The following is a 15,003-nucleotide window of genomic DNA, read 5'->3' as shown; positions in this document are numbered from 1 at the left end:
TGCGCGCCATCTGCTAATAACAAACATCTTCTTTAGTGAAGAACTGTGACAAGAATTAAACTAGCACGTTTAGATTTAAATCGAAGATATATAACAATGCAACTTTAATATAAATATTTAACAGTAGAGTAAATAAATATAACTGCATGACTATTAAATTAAAATAATTATCAACATTTGAAGGAAAATTTCCGTAATCTTTTTTTTTAAGTCAAATTGCGAAATATGTTACAAATATTAAGCCAGAACTTTCCTTTGAAAGGTACAGCAAATAGTCTCCCGGTGGGACGCGGTAAGTTTATAGACTTACAACGCTAAAATCCGGGGTTCAATTCCCCCGGTGGACCAATGTGGTTTTGCTCTGAAGCAAACAAACTGTATAGCAAATAAAACTCATCAAGATAATGCTACTGAAATAGTTCTCAATCATTTAATTATTGTATTCGTAGAGTTATAATTACATAAAAAAATTATAAATCCACTATAATGTTGTAATACATTAAAGATTCCAGGGGTTTATATCGTATTCGAAATTTAACTATTAGAGCTGCATCAAGTTTCCCCTGCCCCCACTGGCACAGCGGTATGTCTGCGGACTTACAACGCTAGAAACCGGATTTCGATACCCGTGGTGGGCAGAGCATAGATAGCCCATTGTGTAGCTTTGTGCTTAACTTCAAACAAACAAACAAAATCAAGTTTCCCACGGTCCCGGACTCAGAAAAAGATTGTGAGTCCTCATATAAATATAACAAAAAACAATGAAAATAACATAAAACAATAAAGAAAAAATTGAATCTGGATAATCTTACCTTGTTCTAGAGTGTTGTCCTAAAATGCTTACTATGCATATCGAAAGCCGGTTTCTAGAGTTATAAGTCCACAGACGTACCGCTGTGCCACTGAGAAAAAGGAAAAAGACATTTCCTTGCTTTGCAAAATGGTCAATCACCTCCTTTGTATCCAAACTTCTTGTACGCTCGTGTTCTGTAAAGAGTACTGCAAGTCCACTGAGACATATTTATGACACTGAACTTCCAAGGTAATTCTTTACAAGTTTTAACTTTGAAAATGACCTCTCAGCTGTTGCTACTGCAATTGGTACTGAAAGAACCAACAAACACGCTGTGCAAATATCCAGAAACGTTGATGGAATAACATAATTATCTACAACTAGCATTTTGACAAGTTTATTTTATTTAGTTACGAAAGTTCCGCTTTCAGGCAAGTGTGCAAAAATATCATTTGTTTAGGCAAGGAGGGGTGAAAGGCCAAATTTTAATGCTTCAGCGCTGTAAAATTCATAAAATTCGTTGTCAGACAGTACTTTTAATATTTACTTTCCGTACTCGCTTTCCTAACAGCTTAATTTCAGCTCCACAATAGTCAGCCATGGAAATTGCCAAATTTTTCATTTCACTGCCTTATTTCTGAACTTTGTAATCTCATTGAAAGCATTTTCAAGTAATTCACTTGCTTTACTTGGCTCTTGAGATTTAGCTTGAAGACGTTTCGAGACAGTGTAAACAGAAATCAGGATTTTAGTTTGAAGCACAATAAGAAATACTATTTGGAATTACTGCAAATGTTTCAGCAAGCTACCTGCTTAGTCACATTCCCTGGGATTATTCTCAACAAAGTAATATTTAAATATGACAGACATTTCATGATATCAGTATACCTAACACGCAATGCAATGAAACTAGTATGTTGTGATGACCATCTTGCAGAATAGATTTTTTTTAAGTGTTACGTTACACTTATCTATTTTTACCCCCCCCCCCCAAAAAAAAAACACAGTTTATCAAGAAGTTCAACAAAGACTTTACTTTCTGTAACTGGTTTTATCAAATAATTCAAAACTAAGTTGAATTGTGAGAGGCACAGTGAACATATTTTACAGTTGGGACTTTTCTTTAGTATTTCTTGTGTAAGCACCAGCCATATTAGCCGCCCCCATCGAACCTTTGGTCTTATAATTGTGACATATCAAGGCTTCATTTTTCTTAGCAATGTTGAGTGTACCTCCATTTCGCTCACATTATGGTTGGATACTTTATGGAAACCCCAAAAAGGTTCACTTATTTTTATCTCTGTATATTTTACCTTGATGATTACTGTTACACACTCAACTACAAGGCTTAACTGTAAGCGATTATTGAGAAAATGGTGCCTTCTTTATTTCGCCACTTATGTCTTTCACAATATATTGAGACAGTAGAACAATTTACTGTACCTTTTAGTTTCTTGAAAAGCTCTTCCAACACTTAGTCGTATTTACTCAACAGTTCAATCACAGCAAGAACGTTGTCACAGCCTTGTTGGCCAACTCCTTTCTTTTCCCCTCTGAAAGACAACTTTGACATCCTTAGAGTCAAAGTTGCATTGATGATGTGGTCAAGAATTTGGTGTCAATAAGGTGCTTCGCTTTTAGACATGCATCAAAAGTATCATGAGATCGCCATTGTTCATAAATTACACAAAACTTTACTTGTACAACAGACGTTTCATGCTTTTAAATGCCCCTTGTAAAACGCTGACAGTCAGAGAAGCCTGTAATTCGGGAATCGGGAAGAGTGATCTTCTTTTGATATCCAAACAGCCAACACATGGTTCACAATAACATTTGTTCAATGTCGTTGAGTAGCACAATTACTTCTGCTGTAATCTAATCTCGATTTTAGACTTTATTTCGTAAAAAACATACGTTAAAAACACGTCCTTTATTTAGACCGTCAGGGTCATATGGGAAATTCCTTTTGTATCTACATGGTCCCACTTTAAAAGTAAAACATATCTGTTTAGTATTTAAATTATCCTTAAAGTTTACTTTGTCTATTGGATACTCGCAGTTCACAAAATCACCAATAAATGAATTAGTCTCTGTTTTAAATTCTTGATAAGTATAATTATTACTGTCTTCCATATTACCAGTAGCAGCGGGTCCTGACTGAATGTTGTTGGTTTGGGATTTTTTTACTATCTTCGAGTCTACTTGATCTTCTGGCTCAAATCCACAAACATGTTTGAGGTAGGCCCGCTTATAATTTCTTTACTTGGGGAAACAAAATAATTTAAGAAGCTTTACAATATGTATTTCTTTTTCACGCTGTATTTTACGTTTATCAGTACCGTTGAAAACTTCCTTTTCCATTCTGTAATTTGAAATTACACCAATGTTTGTTTGTTACTTTGTAATTAAGCACAAAGCTACACAATGGGCTATCTGTGCTCTGCCCACCACGGGTGTCGAAACCCGATTTTTAGCGTTGTAAGTCCGCAGACATACCGCTGTGCCACTGGGGGGCACACCTATGTTTATTAGTAGGCTAGTATGGTAACAGTACTAGGAGATACACTTGTGCTTCACGAACGATGTATGTACTAAAACTATTTAACTACTGAAACATTGTTTAGCAAAATAAAATAAAATAATGGATATAGATGGGATTGAATCCGCGACCCCCGCATAGGAAGCTTGTGCTGTGCCATATGAGCAAAAGCCCTTTTTTTTCAGATATGCAGCATTATTAAGTGGAATACTATACATATGAGAAGGGTGTATGTTTTAAATATATATTTTTGTATATAATATTGTTGTTGTATTATGTGGTTGGGCATGAATGAAACAAAAACCTACTAAACATGATATGGAGTTGTTGTATCTAGACTATTAAAATAGGTCATGGCTATAAAATAAATATATCTCGGTACACTTTTTCTGGATAATCGCCATCTTTGATTATAATCTTGACATTTTTTTTTCGAACTGTTGATAAAGCGGCATTATAAAGTAATAATTTTTTAAAGTTATGATATCAAGAAATGTAACAAACAACTGTCTTCGTTTGTCGCAGTTTCACTTATTTTCTTTTTCGTTTCATAATGGTATCAACTTTGTTTTTACTCCCACCTCAAGTATTAACAAAGTGTCGGATTCACTACCAGCAACAACGTAAATAGTGTAATATATTATTCCCCTAGCGGATAAACTTGTTTTTATTTTGCATACGAAACAAACGTATTTAAACTTTAGGCCCAATTGTCGACTTTTATGCGCCTGTTAGAATTTGTATTGAGATGTAATGGTATTGCACTTATAAGCCACGGAAAAGTAAAGAACTAACTTAACATGTTTCGTTGAGAGTTCGTTTATGGTACTGATGTTAATGTCTTTAAAATTAATATTATAAACGTCGTAGTTTTGCATTCGTATAGAATAATACACGTTAAACATCATTCACTTTTACATTCATATAAACGTAAAAGTATTACTGTAAAGTTAACCAATAAGAATATTGGGTTTTCATGTGAGCTAGCACGCATTGACTGACACACGTTGTTTATTGAATTGCATAAATACAGAGTACACAAAACAAAGCAACGTCACCGAAACCAATTCAACAACTCAAAACAACCAAGGCCAGTAAATAAGACAGTTGAATTTTTAATGTTTCTGTCTACATCTTCAGTGTGAAAGAAGAGAATCTTATTGTTGCTTGATAATGTAGGATACATATTTTCCCCCAGTAGCACAGCGGAATGTCTGCGGACTTACAACGCTAGAAACTGGATTTCGATACCCATGGTGGGAAGAGGACAGATTGCCCGTTGTGTAGCTTTGTGCTTAACTACAAACAAATACAAAAATATACGTATTTACTACTAACAAAATATTTGCAGTCAAATTAGTATCTTTATCTCAATAGTACTTCTTTAAATACACGATTTCTAGAAAGTAGAATAATATAATAGAAGTCTAATCGCAGACACCGAAATCTGCTTAGGCCTAACATTAGTTATGCCTTTACTAAATACGGCCTATATTGGATAAAAAAATAAAAAAAGATATACATCAACACTGCAATTTGTGTACCTTTTTGGCTTTAGTTTAGTTTGGGCTAAGTTTTACCATACTTAACACTATCAATAAATCAACTTATATTGTTTTTCTACGACCTAACGTTAAACATTTTTAAAACTTTGATAAGCTTTTAAGGCGTTATCGTAAAAAATGTCTACTAAAGTTTATTTACATCTGTCTTTTGTTTAAATATGTTGAAATAAAGTGCGCGCGCATCCTCAGGGCAGACAAAAACTGAGTTTTATTATAATAGATTGAGAACAGGAAATCTAATTGCGTTAGGATTAGTACAAATATGCTCAATAGTTTTAAACCAAGAACTGTCTACTATTTTTCAAGTCCAGTGGATGAATGCTATACGTTAATTAAAGTATTTCAGTGCTTATAAGAAACTACACCCATAAAGCGCGCTTCCAGACCTTAACTTTTCTTTAGGGGGAGCTAAAATAATAATCTGAAACTTTATTTTCCCATTTCGGAGACACTTCATTGTTAAAACATAAATGTTACTCAGAGATGCTAGTGGGAGCTGGAGAATTAATGGCTTCACGCGACCTCTAGCGGGTCGCGGTTTTAGCTAATTATCATTATGAACAAGACACTTATTCTAAGAGAATACTAACACTAATAATATAAACAGTCTTTATTTTTTATATCTTGGGAAGGATTTTTGAGTTTCGTTTGGTCGTTGTTAAGCACAAAGCAATGGGCTCTCTGTGCTCTGCCCACCGTTGGTATCGAAACCAGATTTTTAGGGTCATAAACCTTCAGACTTACTGCTGAACCAGTAGTAGAGGGGAATTTCTAAGCTATCTACTCAATAGAATGTATATGCTAGTTGTATTTTGCCGCAGTGATTCTTGGATTCACTTTTTTTTTTGGCAAGGTATACTCATCTGACAGATGTTTTTCAAGAATTGCATGAATTATCAATTTTGATTCGAAATCGAAAACAAATCTTCCAACCGAATATCAAACCTTGTTAGAATTAACTATTAATTTCAATGTTTTTGGATACAAAATTTTTGTTTTGTTTTGAAACTCTAATGAATTTTATTTTAGTTTAAGACGTAAATGAGAAATAATTCAAAATTAAACAAGATAAAAGCTGTTTCAGTTGTGGTTGGGACGTACGAGAAGGAGCACATTTTTTAACTCGGTTTAAATTTTTTTTTATCACTGCCATTTGCAGAAAGAAATACCGCACTGATTAGTCTTTTTAAAAAACAATAATAAAAAATAAGATTGTTTTATTCGTATAATTTTGTTTCACTCTAACTTGTTATTATATGATTTATTAGAAATAATATAAGTTTGTTTGTTTTTGAATTTCGCGCAAAACTACACGAGGCCTATCTGCGCTAGCCGTCCCTAATTTAGCAGTGTAAGACTAGAGGGAAGGCAGCTAATCATTACCACCCACCGCCAACTCTTGGGCTACTCTTTTACTACCGAATAGTGGGATTGACCGTCATATTATAACGTTCCCACGGCTGAAAGGGCGAGCATGTTTGGTGTGACGGGGATTCGAACCCGCGACCCACAGATTGCGAGTCGAGTGCCCTAACCACCTGACCAATAAGATAAGAATCATCCCAAATACGTACATTGTCACTACTAATATGAGATATTATTAGGGCAAACGTGAGGTTTTACATAAAACGATCGTTCTAAAAAAATTAAAACACTGACCATAATAACCACTGGCTTTGAGCCTGATGGACAAAAAGGAGAGAGAGTAAAAGAACAGCACCTTCTTCGTGGATTTTATAAAACCACTTTATTCAAGAAATGTATCAGCTTATATTGGAACAACATTCTAATATTTGGATAGTACTGCCTTTTCTATATAGACATTCTAAATTATTTTAGGCTTATGGCCGTTAAGGAAGGCCTATTCCTTGAAAAATCTTCCATTAATTGCATTTCCTCTACTTGTTTATCGTAAAAAATCAAATCGCTGTATCTTATAATTCTTAACCCTTTCGAATATTTTCGAGATGATACTCTTAGGTAGTACCTAGATCAAGTGTCATTTTAGAAGTGAAACTTTTATTTTTCATAGTTAGAAAGTTTTACGTTATAATTTTTATATTAAATAACAGTTTTATTTATTCATCATGAAGAAAATCCCATTTTTGTAAACTTTCATATTATCCAGGACCAAACGAACCATTGTTAATCAAAATCTAAACGTTCGCTTTCGCTGAATACTAAAAGTGCTTGTAAGTGGAACATTAAACATTTTCAGGTTGTCTATTTCTTGAAATTCATACTACTTTAAATAGACTATTTGCACTCTGTTCACAGCGGGGAATCGAACTTCGTATTTTTGTATTATGAGTTCGTAAACTTACCATTAACTAACTGGATGACCCCACACCATGCAGGTCGTTAGAGAAATGTTGCTTTCCCTTTTTTACCTATATATTTCACAAAATGTTTATGTTGCCATCTAGTGGCACAGCGGTAACTTATAACTCTAAAGACCGGGTTTTGATACCCGTGGTAGGCTCAGACAGACAGTCTTTTGTGTATCTTTGTACTTCGCTACAAACAATTATTTGTGTTTTGGCGCAAAGTGACACGATGGGCTATCTGCACTGTGCCCACCACGCGTATTCGTAACCGAGTTTTAGCATGCAAGCCACTAGTTTTTTTACAAATGCTAGCAAGTCACATAGGATACACGAACCAGGGAATAAATCGTCGGTTAAATTTTATTGACAACATAATAGTAGGAAAGGGTAAAACTAGCTGATTTGCAAGTAGTTATTTTTTTATACATGATTTATACTTTTTAACTGATTTTAAAATAGTGTATATAAGAAACTACTGGTACTACAATCTGACCATTACTTTTCTAACGATAAAAAATTGACTGTTACCAAGGTACATCATAGCCTTTTTTTAAGTTCACAATGATCGCTTATTTCTTTTACGTATGCAGAAAAAAATCTATTATCAAAACGTTGATGATAGTACATACTGTTTTTACCTTTCACATCTGAAAAAAAAAGTATTACGTTTAGTTGATTGATACGGCGAAACAATGACAAAATTATGATACCCGATTTCTGTGGTGAGTTTTACACGAACTTACTATGGGTTCAAATGCTGGTTAGACAAAAATACATTGTTCCTGTGATTAATATTAACAATTACTATAATACACAGTTCTACCCAATAATCAAGCGTACAACAATATACTGCACTATTCAAACTATTACAACACATGGATGTACTAAATTTAAACAAATGATCAATGTTTTAAATCAACGAGTACTTTTATCCCAACACTAGCACTAGACATCTGGTTAATCTGTAAACGTAAAAGTATTAGATATACTTAAAAACACACAAGTGCACATTTAGCAAAATACCGAGTTACTTGCAAAATTGCAACTTTACGTAAGAACAAAAACAAACAAGTTAGTTACTGAATTTGTAAAAGTTCCAGTTATAAATCTACACATTAGGTTTTTATAAAATGAATTCCATTGTTAGTGTTACAAAAATCAATAACGCTGTGTGCAAAATCAAATTTCTGCAGCAAAACTAACTATATTTTAATCTTTTCAAGGTAAAGTATCAGAAATGAGACATTGTTACCATTATTCTGTAAATATGTCTTTTAATGAATAAAAAATTACAAATTATTTCAAGTTTCTAATTACGGTTTAAACGCTGGAAACTAGCGAAGAATTGGAAACCAACATGCTAAACATTTCTGATAAAAACAGTTGCTTTCTTTCACATTTTTTTTTCATTTGTTCACATCGGATTATAAATCAGAGGTGGGAAAAAATAGCATTTCAAAATGTACGTCTGATTTGAAGTCTGAAAGGACATTGTGAAAGAAAATATTGTAGTTTACGTATTATCACAAATGTTAGGCCTATTGGATTTTAGATTCCTAAAGATCATACTATTTTTTTTTACAACTTTATCATTTCGCTCTCTATCTTTTATAATTATTTTGGGGGGGGGGGGGTTGACTGTAGAGTTCAACATGAAGTTAAAACTTTATGTTTTTTGTAAAAACAATAAAATATTATTATTATTTGTAGTATATAACAGTCAGTGTAAATGTAGTTCATAGCTGAATAAGCAAAAACTACATCTCTTTTCAAAATGAGACATTTCCCACCTTGTAGTTTCCTTATGAAAAAAATTTTTTTTTTCTCTCACAGAAAGCGATCAATAACATGTTAATATAAAAATGTAAAGTGTTGCAAACGGATAGTTTCACAAATTATATAAGAAAGTATAAAATGTCATAAAACACCACTCACACAAAAACATGCAAGTTATTTGTATACTCTTAACTTCTATACCAGTTCCTTTCACAAAACATGACTAATCTTTTAAGAAATCTTTTGTTGAATCCAACAAGTATTCTTTTCATTTTACAATATATAAAAAAGGAATATTGAAAATTGACAAGCAAAAACATAGTAAGAAAGTTATAGATAGAAACCACATTTGATTGCATACAAATTCATGTATATATTTGTGTGTGTGTGTGTATATATATATATATATATATATTTACACTATATAAACTAATATACAGGAGCTTTGTAAGCCAAATGATTTAAGAGTTAATCTGATGTAAATGAGGACTAGATTATAATACAGAAAGAAAAGATTCAATACAAATTATTTACTAATATGGGGTTTTACCTGACTCACATTAACTATGCATTGGAGAGAAAAAAAAAAAAGCTGAGGGAGTTCTTCAAAATTTTCAGCATAAAGTTCAAAATGAACTCACAAAAACATTGATTTAGAATTGTTCCATGACTAGTGCTAGATCTTGATGTATAAAAGGATAAAAAAATAGTTTAAGTCATTCAAAAGTAAAGAATGCTTTATAGCTTAATATTTGTACATTAAAAACAAAGAAAAAAACATACATGAAGTGGTTAAACATACAGAATATTCTGTGGGCTGCTGTAAAGTGTAATTATACTTCCCTAAAAGTATACTAAATCATAAATGATAAAAAATATATATAGACATAAACCAGTAAGCCAAAGTACTTTCTCTAGAGAGATTCTAACCTTACAAAAAGATATGATCTCTGTAGTGTATTTTTCCAACATTTATTAATGAATACATCTTGCTTGTGTAGTGCAACTACTAAAGATGAATTAGGTACTGTTTCAGTTCACAGTTTCATCAGTGATTGGATTAAAGTTTAGGTTACAAGAATGACACTCTACATAACTAAGACTAAATTCCAACAAACAACTCAAGTGTGTATAACTGATTTGGATTCTATTTTTCCCTGTTAATGCAGAACTGTGAAAAATGTCTTAATTTTCTTACTAAAAATACTAAATCAGTCACACAATAATCTAATCTTTGTTTGTTCTTTAAGACAGAAACACTTTGTTCACTTTCAGTAAAGAATTATGTACGTAACAAGGAAACGTTTGTATATATTCTTCTGTGAATTTTGACTATCTTATATGACACTATAGATCAAAATATGTTCCACACAGAACCTTGTTCTTTTAAGACAATCACCCATGATCAATAAAACAACTTTTTCTTCTTAAATATCTATAAAAAAATTGTATTAAACCACTTTTTTTAGCACAAGCCTTAGGTTTCACATAAACAACTAAATAAGCCCTGTTCTTAAATATTATATACTCACTACACCACTTTGTCCTTAATAGTTGAAGGTTGTGGGTCCAATACTTAATTTAGTTTTAAAAATTCAAAGTTTATAATCCAATACTACACTTCATTTCTCTTTACGCAAGTTGAAGATTAAAATAAAATTATAAACTGTAATTCTTCTATATATTTGTTATACCACTCAATATCTTATTTTAGAAATACAAAAACAGGTGTAAAATATTTCACTTTTGTCTCTATTTATAGACATGAAATTAATTATTTACCATGACTTCTTTTTTTATTATAAAAACTCCAGAACAAATGAATTTTGGACTTCTCATGATTACGTATTATCAATATTGCACTATAATGTCTTTATTAAGCCTTTCAAAAACATTTCAATCTTGATAATCAGAATAAAAACTGTCATCAATGACATTTATAGCTGCTGGTTTAATTTTTTTTATATTTGTTTGTTCTTCCACAAATTATCTCTTCAAAAAATACCTCTACTCATTATTACGAATGTTAGTTGACTGATAATATTCATGTAATCTCAAATTATTCATAAGTCAAAAAAATGTAAATGGTAATTTTTCAAAACTTAATTTTTTCTGTACTGGACAAATGTCACTGATATCTCGATTTTTATTCTTTCTCACAATGAAAATACTTAACCAAATTGCACATAACTTAGTAGGTATTAACTAAACAGCATGTAGTTTTGGCTTATTAAATCACAATATGTGCATATTTTATTTTCAGCATTTTTTTTGGGGATTGTAAATTTTCTAAAATGTTGTTGTAAGACACCTTTTTGAAAAAAAACAAAAACAATAAAATTCTTTTTTTCATCTTACAATTGAAATTTATTTTTGATCAGAAGGTTTCACTTCATATATCTTGCCAGTATTCACCACTTTTGGGCTATAAATCTTAAAACATGCAAAAAACTGTAAAAAGTCAGTGACCTAAGATCCACCTTTCAAAATTGCACACTGTTGCCTCCTTCTTACTAGGTATTGTGATTTTTGCTAACAATATTCTTGATCTAGTTTAATCTATATCTAATCTAAAATATTGTTCCTTTTCAATAAATAAAATTATAATTGTGTGCAGTGTTTGAATAAGATAAAATGTGACAATAATATTCAATAAATAAGGACTTGAGTCATTGGAATTTCTTGCCATCACCTACTGTACTTCTTAAACCTAACTAAGCTTACATGATGTCTTGTCATAGAATAAAAATTCTGTATCTTTCGAATAGATGTAATCTAACAATAAAACATTTTCATAAACAAACAAGAATGTTCAAAGGAACTATAAGAAAATCCCCAGATCTGTGATTTGTTCTTAATTTTTTTAAAATTCCTACTTGATTCTCTTGTTCACCACAACAAGTAGAAACCACAAATTACTGCACAAGCCACTTTATTTACTCTACATTGATGTAAATAGTTTATAACCTGCTCTATCCAATCATATTTAACTGATGGCTATAGCTATTTTCAAGGCTGAACTTCATTAGTAATTGTTTATATCACATGCTGTGATATCTTAAAAAGGGTGGTAACAAAGAGCTGTAGTAATAAAATCACTAACAGAGAAAGAAAATAAAGTGTGGATGATAACTTATCAGAAAATACAAACCTATACATTAGAATGAGAAAAAAAAAGTCTAAAAAAAAATCAATGAATGCTGTTTACAAGAGACTCCTCTGAGCTGTGCAGAAATTAATTTTTGTTTGTTTTATAGTAAAGCCACATTGGGCTATCTGCTGTGTCTATTGTGGGGAATCGAACCCCCAGATTTTATCATTGTAAGTCTCCGTAAACTTACAGCCGTCCCATCGAAGAATGCAGAAATGAAAATTATAACTTTTTTCCTTAATATTTCTTTCCAACTTATACTAATTAAATGTTAAAAAATGATAAAATATTAATCATAAAATATGTTTTAGTTAAAAAATTGCTGAAATACAGTGGAAATATTATTTTTACATAGATTTTTTTAAATTTAATATGCAGGTGTGTACTTGACACCTGAAAATTGTCTGTTATCCAGATAGGGTTAAAATATAGTTTTAGTCAATTAGAATACACTGATCGAAACTTTTCATGCTTCATTTTGATGTTTATCGTACAAAATCCTTGACATCAGGATCCAGATAAGTGCATACCTTTGTTTATATCATTAAAATATTAGAAACCTTGAATGAAACAGAAAGATTTAATATTAAAGAACCCCACTAGACACTTTTAAAAAGTAACTGTCTCTTCATCCATTTTGGTTTAATGTTTCTGGATAAGCACTGATGATGCTCTGTTCACTACAAACCTTAAGTAGTGGAAAATACTGTTTTCAGAAACAAGAGTCCTCTCTCTCAAATGTAATCTGTTACACATCTTCAAGCTTCAGTTTCTCCTCTCAGCCGAAGTCTTGCAAAATCCTCAAAAATTATGTCATCATCCTGATCTAATAATCCACTTGTTCCCTCACTATAATCAATCAGAAAACAAAACTGCAATACTATCATCACAGAAATACAATTTTGAAGTAGCCATTAAGTAATGTAACTGCAGAAGTGATACACAAATATTAATGTGTAAATTATTTAATAATTACTTCTCATCATAGCATGCTACCTAAAAAAGAGGAGAATTAAAAATATATACCTGGTAATGTGTGTGTGTGTGTGGATAATTAAGTATAATGTTCAAACTAATAATTACTTATAATGATTAGAATACCTGTTAATGATGTTTTCAGTAACGAATACAATAATATCTCACAAGGTTTTGCCATCCCAGTAGGCTTAGGTGACCTTAAATTAATATACTTGGTTAACAATGCAGAATAATCATTATAATAAAATAATAAACATAAAATTAAATTAGAAATAATAATAAAAAAAAGTTTATAAGTATTGTAATCAACAACGTGGTAAAAGTTTCACTTGTTTAGGCCGATGAACTACCACACAGCGATAAAAGTTATACTTGTCTTAGTCAGCTTAATAGATTTAGTTATAGAGTGTAAGATTATCAAGGCAGCAATGAATAAAAGGTTAAGTAGTTTAATTACTACAACAACAGTAATAATAAAAGTCATATAGATTATGACTGCTAAATACAAGTAATGTAAGTTTGTACCCACACAGCAATGCTACAACATCAGTTATGTTAAAGTTTTTAACTAGAACAAGTGGACAGAGTTTGTATAGTTCTTATTACAGTCTCTTATAACAATAGCAATAATTAGAAAACAAAATGCACACTTACAACAAAGGAGTTGCAAACCATTACTTACGTGTCAAGTTGAATGAGATTGGTATCAACAGGAACTGTCTCATTATCATTCTGTTCCCCCGAGCCTTGCACCGGATGAACAGGAGTACCCTGTGGCTCCTCTGGTTTAGGGTTCATGAGGATAAATGGAAGTTCCGCAACCACATCACTTAAAAAACAAAAGGCATTCCTTTTCTTAATCACGTAATCACCAACTTAACTCTTTTCAGCATGAGTTCCGTCCCTAGGACTGATCTCGTAACCAGTTTGTGCTTGTTATAGTTTCATGCTACAACTTTTAAATTAGTAAGCGAATGTAACTGGAATTTGGCAGATTATCAGTAAACATTACAATGCTTTCATATGCAAAATATAATTTTTTTTTTATTACAGCTTAAGGTTTATAAAGTAACGTTTTTTTCATGTCTTTTTTTCTTTTCACATGTTGCCTATCTGTCATGCAAACTAATATTCATTTTAAGATTAAAAATACTTTTATGCATCAGAAAATTTTGAAATTTTACATGTGAAATCTTTATAATGTCCAGATAGTTATCAAATATTTCTTAAGAAACAACTTTAAATTTTATCTGTTATTTTCAGTAATTACTGTCTGTACATGTTCGGTAGATTTGACCGATCTTGCAACCACCATAAGAAATTAGGAAATAAATATAAATCATGCCTCTTCCATTATAGAATAAACACAAATCATAACATGAAAACATAAATGTTTAGACAAACTAGCTTAAATCTCATAACATTATACATTTATATATATTTATTATTTTTATTTTATTGACCTTTCAGCCACGCCTGGCTAACAATACAGAAGTTACAATGACGTGGCTCATGTGCACTCGTGTTACCGTATCAAATGACATAAAACTAATTTTTGGTCTGTGCAAAGTAACTTGTCTTGGCTGTATTTTAGTAGACTAGTATTTTGTAAAATACAGTCACATTTCCATTATTATTCATATATAGATTAATGCTATTTTGAAATAACTTCTTAAACTTATTTTCATTAAAACATAGAAGAGTAAATAAATAAGTAAAGCAAACAATTATCTCTTCTAGTTACAATCTTTGTACTCAGTTGCTGCTTAACATAGGTTGCTAAGCTTTTAAAGAAATTGCATGTGGGGAATATGAAACAAAATATTTTTTGGGGTTTTATATATATACATTTGAATAACTAAAAAATCATAAAT

General features: G+C 31.4%; 1 protein-coding gene across 1 annotated transcript in view; it reads right to left on the bottom strand.

Moving 5' to 3' along the window:
- Positions 1 to 11,678: 11,678 nt before the first annotated feature.
- The window catches only part of LOC106460270 (beta-arrestin-1-like), a 38,705-nt gene continuing 35,380 nt past the window's right edge, over positions 11,679 to 15,003 (bottom strand). The window contains exons 12-13 of the mRNA XM_022386939.1: positions 13,812 to 13,958; positions 11,679 to 13,000 (exon numbers count right to left, since the gene is read on the bottom strand). Of these exons, the coding sequence (XP_022242647.1) occupies positions 12,910 to 13,000; positions 13,812 to 13,958 (238 nt within the window). The 3' untranslated portion in view covers positions 11,679 to 12,909. The remainder of the gene's footprint in view (positions 13,001 to 13,811; positions 13,959 to 15,003) is intronic.

The sequence above is a fragment of the Limulus polyphemus genome, unplaced genomic scaffold (genome assembly GCF_000517525.1).
Source record: "Limulus polyphemus unplaced genomic scaffold, Limulus_polyphemus-2.1.2 Scaffold738, whole genome shotgun sequence".
NCBI lineage: Eukaryota > Metazoa > Arthropoda > Merostomata > Xiphosura > Limulidae > Limulus > Limulus polyphemus.
This window is presented reverse-complemented; position numbering and strand designations above follow the sequence as displayed.